Here is a 12,215-nt window from a genome sequence, read left to right as displayed (position 1 = left end):
GGATTTGAAGATGAAATAATAGCATGTTTCATACCTGTGGTAATAGAGATGGCTCATTTGGGATTTCCCACTTCTCTGTATCATTCAAAGTAATAATATACTTTAATATTATTAAAAATAATAACTGCCCACTTATATGATGACAGTATCACTCTTTTCTTGGGATGCAACAATCTCCTTCCCATTATTGGTTACTTTCCCATTATTGGTTACTTTTTAACCATCTGTGATGGTGTCTGGAACTTGGCATGCCATGGCAGGCACGCGGAAGGGAGGGAGGGAGGGAGGGAGGGAAGGAGGGAAGAAGGAAGGATTGGGGAAGGAGGTAGAAGGGACAGTGGGTAAACTTGCTTAGGGAGAGAAGATACACATGATAATTAACAATGTTCATAGCAGTGTACAGTATAAAATCCCTCGGTCACCCAAATGGAGGAATGAAACTCCTTTGAACAATGTTAGCTTGAATTGAGAAAAATTTGAGGGGAAAATCAAGATAGCAGAGACAGTACCTTAGATGCCTGCCTCGTGGAGCTGCATGGTGCTAATGGAAACTTACCTGCATGGTGAGTTGCCTGAGGCATGACTGGCAGTGGTACCAATCTCCCTGGGGACCAGGGTGCCTCCCTGGCAGAGTTGAGAGAAAGGTAGCAACCTTACGTGAAGGAATTCCTGAGGGGATCATGGATGGCAGAGATAGAGGACTGGACTTTCCATGATTCAGAGCTATGTTCAAATTCCAGTTCTGCCACTTTTTGCTGTCATAACCTTGGGTGGGTGATTTAAGCAGTTTGAGCTTCAGTGTGTTCAACTATAAACTGGAGAAAATAATACTACCTTGCACCGATAGTGTGAGGTTTAAGAGGGATAACGAAATCAAAGCACCTACCTGGTACAAGAACAGGCTAATGCAGGTCCTGAGACACAAGAACAGGCAAAAGTAGGTTCTGAAAAATCACAGTTACTTTTCAGATTATAATAGCCAAGAGTTCAAAGTGGGCTTTCTGGAGGAGATTCTCCTATTTTAACCTGCAGCCTTTACAATTATAAAACTTACGGCTACCTGCAACTACAAGGTTCAGTTCATTGAGTCCTGCTTGTTTATCCCTTACAGATATCAACCTGTAATTGTGATTTATTACAGATATGACCTGAGGGACCCAGATTCTCTGCCAAATTGGCTCCAACTAAGCTGAGGAGCAGAGCTTTTGACTCTGGCGCTCAGGCACTCTCTGAAACAAACACCTTCTGACTTTCTCATTCTCTGCCACTGAGTGAGCCCAGGGGTGTAAATCAGTTTCTTGGGATTCACCAGGGAGATGAATTAGAAAACCCTGATACTCTTCTTTGGCCAAGTGAACAGATCATCTGGTCAGTTCTAAGCAGAAATTCCGTAAATGATGAGAAGAAGAGGAAGATGAGGGTGGTATTCCCTCAGCACTCAGCTTTGCTTGGCATACATTCAAGGAGGGAATCCTTTATTGGCTGTTTACAGACTTTGCAAACAGCCCACAGATGCTTGCAATGTGATTTCTTAATTCTTTCGGAAGGAAAGGGCCTACAACCAAGATTGTCTCCTGAGAAGCAACATATCTTTAGCTCTTTCCTCTTTTCCTACATTAGTTGTTCTTTCCTAAGTGTGTTGCTTGCAGAGCTTCAGATGAAGAGAGCAGGCATACTGCCTGCAAAAAGTATAGAGAAAGTTTGGCGGGGCATGGTGGCTCATGCCTGTAATCCCAGCACTTTGGGAGGCTGAGGTAGGTGGATCACCTGAAGTCAGGAGTTCAAGACCAGCCTGACCAACATTGCAAAACCCCATTTCTACTAAAAACACACAGTTAGCTGGGCGTGGTGGCACACACCTGTAATCCCAGTAACTCAGGAGGTTGAGGCATGAGAATCACTTGAACCCTGTAGGTGAAGACTGCAGTGAGCCACTGCACTCCAGCCTGGGAGATAAGAATGAAACTTTATCTCAAAAAAAAAAAAAAAAAGTACAAAGAAAGGAAGGGAAGGCATTTTCCCCATGAGTACTTATGTACATAGTAAAGGCAGTGTGATCTTAAAATGAGGTCTGGTTATGTGTTCAATCCTCTCCTGGTAGGAGACAACTATCTTAGCATCTTTAAAGAGGTAAACTGCTTAATTCTCTTTCCTCAGGTAAATTCTGTTAGGACTGAGAATGGCTTGGTCATGTATGTAGCGTATTTATCTGTTAAGATATGGATTTACCAAATTTTATTTTTACAAAGCTTTAATTTAAATAGATCTTAACATGGAAGTCCAATATAATATACCAGTAAAAGTTGTGCTATTCTGAAGAAAGAGGAGTTAAGGGCCTGGGACTCCCACCTCAGTGTCTCTTACTTACTTCACAATCCCCAAGACCCTTCTATGAAACCCAGCACTTCTTAGGGCACAGTTTGAAAAACTGTCCTGTAGATTTCTTATTCATCATTCATTTCAGAACGTTAGGCATATCATGGAGAACCTGATAGAGATCCCAGCAGTATACATACCCAAGGTAGCCAGAGGCTCATAAGACATTATGTTGTAGTGAAAAAGAACATGAGATAGCCAAGCCAGGCTCAAATACATTCTATCACCTATTAATCCTGAATGAACCTCAGACACTACTTTAGTCTCTTGAGCCACTTTTGACTGAAATGACTAATAAATGCTGATATTAACATCCCATGTCACCAGTTTCTACCAGATTTACCCAGGTAAACTTCTCACCCAAAACCGCAAAAGATGCCTTACATAGGCTAGGTGCGGTGGCTTACACCTGTAATCCTGGCACTTTGGGAGGCCGAGGCAGGTGTATTGCCTGAGGTCAGGAGTTTGAGAGCAGCCTGGACTACATGGTGAAACCTCATCTCTACTAAAAAAACAACAACAAAAAAATACAAACAAAATTTAGCTGGGCATGTTGGCACACACTTGTAATCCCAGCTACTCAGGAGATTGAGGCAGGGGAATTGCTTGAACCTGGGAGGCAGAGGTTGCAGCGAGTCGAGATTGCAGATTGTACCACTGCACTCCATCCTGGGCAACAGAGCAAGACTCTGTCTCAAAAAACAAAAACAAAAACAAAAAAATGATGCCCTACATAAAATCCAGTTTTCTTGGTCTGAGGAATAGTGCATCTCAAAAAATTCTACGCCAAGTTTTGAAAGGGTTGGACAAACTTCTGCAGGTTCATTAAGTTCACATAACGTAAAACAAGACTCATAACATCAGTGAGTCTAGAACAGGGAATTTGGAGGTCTCTTCTTCCATGTGGTCTCTGTAGTTATAACTGCAATCTGCAAGGTGGAGGATTAAAGACGTTTCTACCCAGAAGTTGAAATAGCCGTGACTTGGACAGCAAGCAAATGTATACACCATTGTAAGAGTATGGGTTATATGTGCCATGGTTATGCATGGAGTATTTAAAAATATGTATAAAAGCTCTTTTGGCTCCATATCTAGGGGAATTTGCTAAAGATCTCACCTGTAAATATTAGAACCCCATCATTTAAAGAAGCAATACAAGAAAAATGTAAGCAATCAAGACCAGGCTTGCTTGGAGTGATATACAAAGTTGTTATTAGTCATCCTTGTTGCTCTTTGGGAAGGGAGCCTAATATTAAGACTGGAGGTGTCAGTGATTTCAGGTTTAACCATTAAAATTTCTTGAGGCTGAGAGGATTAGAGCAAGGACACAGCTCAGCTAGGATGGCAGCTTGGAGCATATAACTTGCTTCTTAGGCTGGGGGGGAAACCAGCCCCTTGGTCTTTGCACTATCCATCCACTACCATCCCAACCTCAATGCCTTGGCCAGTAGAACTAATGCCTTTTGAATGGGAAGATTGTTTACTGTTAGCTAGGGTATGGATTTGACTTCAGCCTCACTGGAATGGGGAACTCATGTAGCAGTCTGAGTGGCCATCTGTCCAAATTCCTATTTGTAAGCCAATAACGGATCCATAGTACAAGACTATCTCATTGTCCTTTCCTCTGACCTTCTGATTATTAATAGAAATTCTTCCACAAAGTATAAACAAGCTCTTAGAGGTATGTATTTTCAGGGGGCAGAGGAGAAAATGTCCTTCCATCTTTTCTCCATCCCTGAGGTAAGAGGGATGCTTTAGGGTGCTGCAGGGTAGGGCCAAAGGGAAAATAGCATTCATTTCATAGGTGGTAAAATGAGACCTGAATAGGTAAATGATCCCATGACAGATCCCATATTGAGTTGCTCTGGAACCAGGGCTAGCACACAAGTTTGTTTCCCCACCGCCCCGCTCCAAGTCCAGTGCTCTTTTGTATGACAGTGTTTCAGTTATCGTCCCTGGAAAGAGTAGCAACATGTTGGTTTCTGGGGATTTGGGGCCTCCTTCACAGCTGGTCATGTCAGAGTTTTTGCTTCGTGGAAGCCCACCTTAGACCCCTTTTCTTTTCTCTGTCTTGACCCCTAACATATCTTATAGTTCTTCCTGCCTGTTTTAGAATCCCCAGTACCTAATATGACTGGATATTAGAAACTTTCTTTGGTTGCATACATACAGGGAGATTTTTTTGTTTCTGGTTTTCCACTGGGAGTCACTTTATCTTTCTGTGTCTCAGTTGCCTTTTACGATGGAGAGTGTGGGGCTAGTTTATCACAAGCCACCCCTAGCACACATTTGATTAGAAGTTTGCCTCGGCTTGCTGGAATATTTTTCCTTCCCCATAGAGTGTTCTGAACTTTTTTATGGGTTGAAGGGTTGGGGTGGGCCTGAGTTCAACTTCCATTCTGGAGCCAAAGAAGTGAGTAACACTTTACAAAATAAAGAGAGAGAGAAAGATTCATTTCCTACATTGGAAATGGACATGAGGGCAGATTGAAAAGAGGAGAGGTGAAGTAGAAGGCTTACTTAATGAAAGAATGGTATCTTTGAGGGCAAATTTGAAAATGGGTCATTTGTTCTCCCCAAAGCCATCTTCACTCTGTTTCTTCACCTACCTACCCAGTTACCTATGCATCAATCTTATCAGTCCATTCCCTTCATTTGCCAGCATCCATTTCTTTGACCCACAAGAAAGGGAAGAGCGTATCCATATCCATGAAAGGAAAGCACTTTCCATATCTGGGAAGAACAAATGACTTGGACTGTCCCCAGGGCCACCGGCCTTCAGCTTATCCAACTGAGTAAGATCCTTCTGGCCAGATGTCCAGATTGACCCACACCCTGCCTTTTGTGTCAGTGCCCTCTTCCCAAATGCAAGCACCTGGGTTCAGCCAGAGCAATTGGTGCAGATATGTGGGGCCCCACTCTGCCCAGATGGAGTATGCACTTTTGGTAAAGGGCCAGCAGAGGGGACATGACATTTGTTCCTAGGGTAGGAGGCCGGGGAAAAATGGAGTCACCTCCTCCCCTCCTGTGTGGGAAGATTTAGATGCTATAGAAGTTTGCAGGGAGGAAGGCAGCTGTTTGGAGGGACAGCCTTAGGCTTGCTGAGGTCACAGGGAATGCTGGTGGCAGCTGTACCATGGGTAATTTTGGGTGGGAGATGCAGAGAGAGTCCCATTCAGAGAACACTTTGAAAAAGACAAGGGAGTAGAATGTTGCTGCATAGGAAGCTGCTGAAGGGATTTCTACTCTCACCTCCTTAGGGCCCCATAGCATCCTTCATCTCCCTTCAGTTCTCCTTGTTATCCAACCCTCCCCTCAAGCTCAGAGAAAGAGACAAAAAATAAGAAAGCAACCTGAATTTATGCCAAAAGAGAAACTGCAGCCTTCCTCAAAAATGGAAGGCAGAGTCATCCTCCTAATATTTTGAATGTGGACTGTGTCCACCTTCAGTGCATGCTAGATTGTGAGTTAGCAGCAAGACGTGTCAGGAATGAGACTGGTATGAGCAGGACCCCAGGAATACTGCTGGGCTCCACCAGGGAGATGAAAGAATTTTCTCCTTCCTTTGCCTTTTAAATGTAATTCCGTCTGCCCTCTCCACCCTGCACCCTGAACCCTCTAGCTGGGAGCATTACAGACATTTCGCCATCCTGGGAAAATACAGGATCCTTTTCATTAACTTCAGCCTGATTGAAGTCCCTAGAGCCGTGCGGGATTTCATTTTCCTCCCTCTCTGCCTCCCTGTCTTGGATCCCTGCAAATCCCGACACAGCAAGGCTACCATGAGCAGTGAACTATTTCCCAGTGGGATGGAATGGAGATAGGGGTCAAGCGGGGGAGGCAGTAGACAAAAGTCTGGGACGTGTGTTTTTCAAGGCAGTGGCTTTGAGGAGGGACATGTATACTTCTTGCCCATGCCTCAATTTCCCCTGGATTTTTGAGCCCAGCTTTAGGGTAGAAATCAGCAGCCGGTTATGTCTGGTTGTCAGTGCCATGCTGGACAGATATGGTCTCTAGGGGAGGTTTTTGCAGAGGTGCTTGGGGCTAGCAGACTCAACCAAGCCTGTTGTTAACTAGAAATGTGATCTTGAAAATGTCACTTATCAGCTGCTTCTTCCACAGAATAAGAACTTAAGTCTGGAGTTTTAAAATCTGCTTTAGTAGCAAAACACTGGTTTTCAACTCAAGTTGCATACAAGAAACACGGAAAAGCAGAGCGCCTCTGAGTGAAGGTAGAGAGAGACAGGCACCGTGCCGGCCCTTTGTCTACACATTTTCTCACCCCAGTTCCCCAGCAGAGGTGGCTTCTGAGCCCACTGGGGGCACCATGGTTTTCTCCTCCCCTACAGGGACCTCCAGCTGCCTCCTTCAGGCCCTGACACTGTAAGAATGGAACTATTTGTGGGATCCTGATGTAGATGGTCTGTGATCTTTTTCTTTATTTTGAATCCACACCTGAGCACCATATATTAGCGCCTGAGGTTCAACCGTTTCTCCATTCATTGGTGTGGAATGTGTAGACTTATGGGAAATAATCTGCTTTGAAAAGGGGAGTGCTCAAGGTGCAGGGCCTATGTTTGGCCCAACAGCCCATGCATTTGGTTAATACGTGGTTAAAACCCAGAAGCCAGAAAGGCAGGGGGTCGTGGCTTAATGGTGAGGAAGACACACTGTTATACACACTGTTCTTTCAGGACTCATTGTGAGGAGATGTCACAAGCCTTGCCTTTGGTTGTTTCCCAGGTCAGAAGCACCTTCAATGCATGCTAGAATGTGAGTTAAATATTCCAAATCTCCCAAGAAAAGGAATCCAGAAGTTTTGTAAGTCATTTGAGTTCCATCCCTGACATTATATCCCTGCATCCCCCCATACATCATCAGATACACTAAAACATCTGAACTGGGATGGGCCCATTTAACATTTTACTGTTTTAACCAGAGCAACTGGTGAGACCGCCGTCTCTCCCTGGTGATGGATTTATTCACCATTCAGCTTCTTTCCCTTTAATACTGTTCTTCCTTAAATTTAACTTCCAATTTCTACACTGAAGCCCCAGCCAATATTCTCTAGTAAAACCTTTAGTGGCTGGAGAAGAGCTCGTCCCCAGTGCCTGAGTTGATTAATTCATTCAAATATTTGAGTGCCTTCTTCACACAGGAAATGTACTAGGCGCTGAGTGCCGTTTCCTTTTGTCAGCTTGGAGGATATCGTAAGCCTGCCTCTCACACTTCTGTTCTCTAGGCTCAGCACTTTAAGCATGCTTGTCCTCACCTCTGGGCTGACAATATTTCCCCTTTCCTTTTAAGTCATTTGACAAACAGGTTATTTAGTGACTAATTGTGTGTCTAGATTCTTCTCAACACATTAAGAAATGCAAAATTTCCATAAGATAGAAGCCATAGTCTTGTTAGAGTCTTGTTGATCATGTTCTTTTTAAGTGAAAAATAGAAGAGTAAAAATACAACAGCGTGAGACAAAACTTTTATGTATTTATTTTTGAGACAGAGTCTTACTCTGTTGCTTAGGCTTGAGTATAGTGGCATGATCTCGGCTCATTGCAACTTCCACCTTACAGGTTGAAGCAATTCCTACACCTCAGCCTCCTGAGTAGCTGCTACTACAGGCGTGCACCACCACACCTGGCTAATTTTTTTTTTTTTTTTTTTAGTAGAGACTGGGTTTCACCATGTTGGGCAAGCCTGCCTCAAACTCCTGGCCTCAAGTGATCCACCGGCCTCAGCCTCCCAAAGTGCTGGGATTATGGGCATGAGCCACTGCACCTGGCCTCAAAACAAAACTTTAATAAATTAAGAACTCATGCCTCTGGCTTTTCTGTAAGAGAGAGAAAAGGAGATCTAAGTGTTCTGGGAAGAATGGGACAAATTCTAACTTTTTTGAGTTAGAGACGTAAAGAATAATAAGCAGAGATGCCATATCGCTGTTTCCAATCAAACAAATGGATCTGGTCATATTTCAATCCCCAAACCCTTGACATGAGGAAATAGTGCATATTTGAAGATTCTTTGAACACCTTTGTGGTTTATATTTAGCTGTGGGATCTCAGATCTAGGAGGAACTAGACATTGTGGTTGTGTGCCTCTTGCGACTGGGGAAACCTTGTCAAAGGCAGTAGGAAGATCTCTGCCATCTGTACTCCCAGGATCTGAAGGATTTGAGCTCTGATTCCAATATGCTAACACATGGTGGTGGTCATGTCCTTGCAAAGGTCACTCCGATGCCCATACCTCATCCCAGCCTTTTGTCCTCCTCCTCTCCAGCTCCTTCCCAGTCTTGTGCCAAGCTCAAGCTAGATGTAAAGTTTTATTGATAAATTCAGATGAGTGAATGGTCATTATCAATTAAATACAAGCATTTCTGAGAGGAAGAGTTAGTTAAGGGTTGTTCACGGGGACACATGCTTTATGTTACTTTCTGTGGCTCATTTGACTAATATTCTGTCACTCAGCTTTTTTCCTGTGTCACATCTCGTCAACAAATGGTCTGCAGTGTGCTATAATTCAGAGGCATTTTATTATAGAAGAAAAAACAGGAGCTTTGGGAAAATATAGTTGGGGATTTAAATCCCAAATACATATTCTAGCTGTGAAACCTAGAAAATGTTACTTAGCTTCCGTAAGTCTCAATTTTCCCATCAGTAAAGAGGAGATCCTTTCTGTTTCATGAAAGAGTTGTGAAGATTAAACATGAGAAATTACATAAAGCAGCACCCAGTATGCCAGCCACCCAGGCGATCCTCAATGTATCCTAATTCCCTACCTTTCTCCTTAAGGTAGACTGTGACTGGTACTTAACAGATGCAAGTGGAGGTGTGTTAGGATTGGTCACTTCCTTTCTTCACATCTTGCTCTTGCACCTGCTCCCACCTGAAGTGCCTTGCCCTGACACCCTTGCATGTGAATTCAAGGCTACATGCAAACTCCATCTTATTTCAACAAGCCTACCCTGACTGCTCCTTGCTTCATTTCCCCAGTTTGATGCTCACACTTGACTGCACTCTGCCCCCACTGATGTACATGTGACTGCATGTCTGATTCTTCCACCAAACTATAGGTTCCTTGAAGGCAGGGGCTGTCAGTTCCTGGCAAGTGGCCTAGCGGGTTGTGGCTTGGCTGTTTTATTACAATCAGAGGGGTCAAACCAACTCTTCACCAGGGTGGTGCTGCCTGCCCCCAAGATGCCTTCCACATGGGGGGATCTAGCCTGCAGTATGGGGTGTGGGGGAAACAGTGCAACTTATACCTTCTCCACCTCTCTTCTGCTGGATGCTAGCTTCAACATCACTTCAGCACCATTTTTGGCAGTCATTTAGGGAAGCTAAAAAATCCAGTTGAGCTTTTCTGAAGGCTGGAGGCCCTGGGGCTCAGCATGACTTCTTCTCTTTCTTGACCCAAGCAAAATATTGTTATAGCAAACATGAAGTCTTTCCTATTTTTCACAAATGCTCTTCAGGCCTAACAAAGCTAGCAGTCACCCTCCTTGAATCAAAATAAGCATCTGCCCTTTTTTTCTTTATCTCACACTTTTCTAGCATTTTTAAGCAATAATAAAGGATGCAGCTATTTTACTATTTAATCATGTATTTTTGTTTAATGTTTTCTTGTGCAAAACCCTGGAAAGGATGCAAAAATATTTAAAACCTTAACTTTAGTCTTATTATTGATTAAACACAGAGATGCGGAAACTACATATAACTGACTCTTATTCTTTTATGTTGTATATGATTGTTTGAAGCATAAACGATGAAAACCTAAATAGTGTATATAATCATAGGCAACATATGACAAAGGGAAACTGAGTCACACATGGACGTGAAGAGTAGAGGACCATTTGTACTGAGCTGAGTTTTTTTTTTTAAAGAAAAAATAATAAGCCCTCTTAGAGGAGTTGGATCTTTGTTGCTGAAGCAGTAATTCTTGTATCACAGAGCACTTTGATAGCAGGGAGAAAGCCAGGGCCCCTTTCTCTAAGGAAATATATGCATCTGTAGATTTATAATTGCAGAGAGCCATTAACTTGATGAAGGCCATCCATAGCCCATGATTCCTAATTTAAGACCCTTTGAAGAACTGGTAGCACATAGAGATGGCAGCAAGAGAAAGGCGATAATGTCAGAGATGGGACCCAAAGTGGGAAGGCCGTTGAGCCTAGACTCCCAGTCCAGAAATCTCACATTTGCCTTTTGTGACCCTACTTCTGTAGCTCTCATGTAGGCTATGGTAAGGCCATTGCTGGTCAGTTGTCGTGGGGATACTGTATGCAAACTGAAAATTCCTGATGAATTTTCTTCTGTTCTTTTCTAGCTCCTCACAGCCAGTGACCTTGCAGCCAATGACCTCAAAGGATTTCAGCCACAGGTAAGTTCCACTGATGCTTTTATGAAGGTGGGAAGAGTGAAATGCTCCAGAGTTTGGTGGTCAACAAGCACCCTTGGGGCCAGGACAGAAACCTTGACCTTGGATTTCTAGCTTCTTTCCCTCGAAATGCTAAACATGAGAATGACCTGGCAGCTTGCTCCCCTCTTCCAGTTCCTCTCATTCCAGCATGGACAAAACCATCTCTTTTTGCTCTTTCATTCCTAATATTTTATGGTAGAAAAATATATGTAGATAAGATGCTTGGAATGTTAGGTGCTGGGGACTCAGCTTAAGGAAGGGTTAAACCAAAAGCAGCAGAAGGTGGGGTGGGGTTGGGGTTCTTCCCTGTATTTCCCTCTTTTTGGACAGGATACTCTCACATTTCTGTAATCTTTGTAGAAAATGCCTCACAGTCAAGGCCTGACAGCCAAGTTAATCTCAGACTCCTGCAGAGGCAGACAGTTGAGGTTTGCTGATCTTGGTCAGGAAATGGGCCACTGTTATCTCTGGCCAGAGTGGTGTTTGGAGGTTACTATGGACAAACTCTGTGAGGGTGTAGGCAAGGGCTTTCTGGAGACCTTTTTTGCAGGGGTGAAGATGGACGTCATCCTCCATGTCTCTGGAAAAGGAGTCTACACACAAAATGTAAACACCAACACTCATACACAGAAATCTCAGAAATACAGAAGCCCTTGTTTTCTCATAGATAGAGCCCAGTGTAGGGAGAACATGTACATAAAGAACAATAAATCCAAAGGTGATTATTAGGGGACTCAGCCCCTGTCCCTGTCCCTTTTTCAAAATGAAACTTTCTGTCACCTTTCAACTCAGTGCCTGCCTCAAGATCCCACAGTGCTGTACCTTTCTGGGAAAATACATTATAGCTAATGGCAGTGAACTTCCAGGGGTGGAGCAAATAATTTTTTAATTGCAGGAATTTCAATATTTGGGAACGTTTTCTTCTTTAAAGGTGTTTCATATCCAGGAGCTCACTGCATCCTCCCTATGCTTCTCCCATGTGAGTGACAGTCACTGCTGAGGAATCTGAGGACCCAGTCCTGATGCAGAGTGGCCCCAGGTCACACAGAGCTAGGAACAGGTGACGGTGGGGGTGGGGGGTGGGGGTGGGAGCTAAAGGAAGAGAATTAACAGAATCAAGCGTCCCGTTGGTAAGAATCAAAGATAGAGTCATACAGTAGTATGGGGTGTTTTCATCTCATCTTGTTGATCCTCCTGTCTGGAAAGTAGTGAGTTTTAAGACCTAGGTTGCCAGTAAGCCTTTTTTTGTCAACCATTGAAAACTGTTAATTAATTACTTACTCACGTACTTACACAAACTTCCAGTTGGGCTAAGGGAATGTGAAACAAAAACAAAAAGAAAATCAACATTCACCACCTACCCCACTCACCTCCACACTCATACACGGTGGCAATCCCAGCTAAAGATTTTTTTTTAATCTGAA

General features: G+C 43.5%; 1 protein-coding gene across 2 annotated transcripts in view; it reads left to right on the top strand.

Moving 5' to 3' along the window:
- The window catches only part of SETBP1 (SET binding protein 1), a 377,233-nt gene that overhangs the window by 178,885 nt on the left and 186,133 nt on the right, over positions 1–12,215 (top strand). For both annotated transcript variants that reach the window (XM_017529721.2, XM_017529722.2), the window contains exon 3: positions 10,699–10,752. In XM_017529721.2, coding sequence (XP_017385210.1) covers positions 10,699–10,752 — 54 coding nt within the window. The remainder of the gene's footprint in view (positions 1–10,698; positions 10,753–12,215) is intronic.

The sequence above is a fragment of the Cebus imitator genome, unplaced genomic scaffold (genome assembly GCF_001604975.1).
Source record: "Cebus imitator isolate Cc_AM_T3 unplaced genomic scaffold, Cebus_imitator-1.0 Scaffold60, whole genome shotgun sequence".
NCBI lineage: Eukaryota > Metazoa > Chordata > Mammalia > Primates > Cebidae > Cebus > Cebus imitator.
The sequence above is the reverse complement of the archived record's forward strand: the minus strand, read 5'-3'. Positions and strand labels throughout refer to the sequence as shown.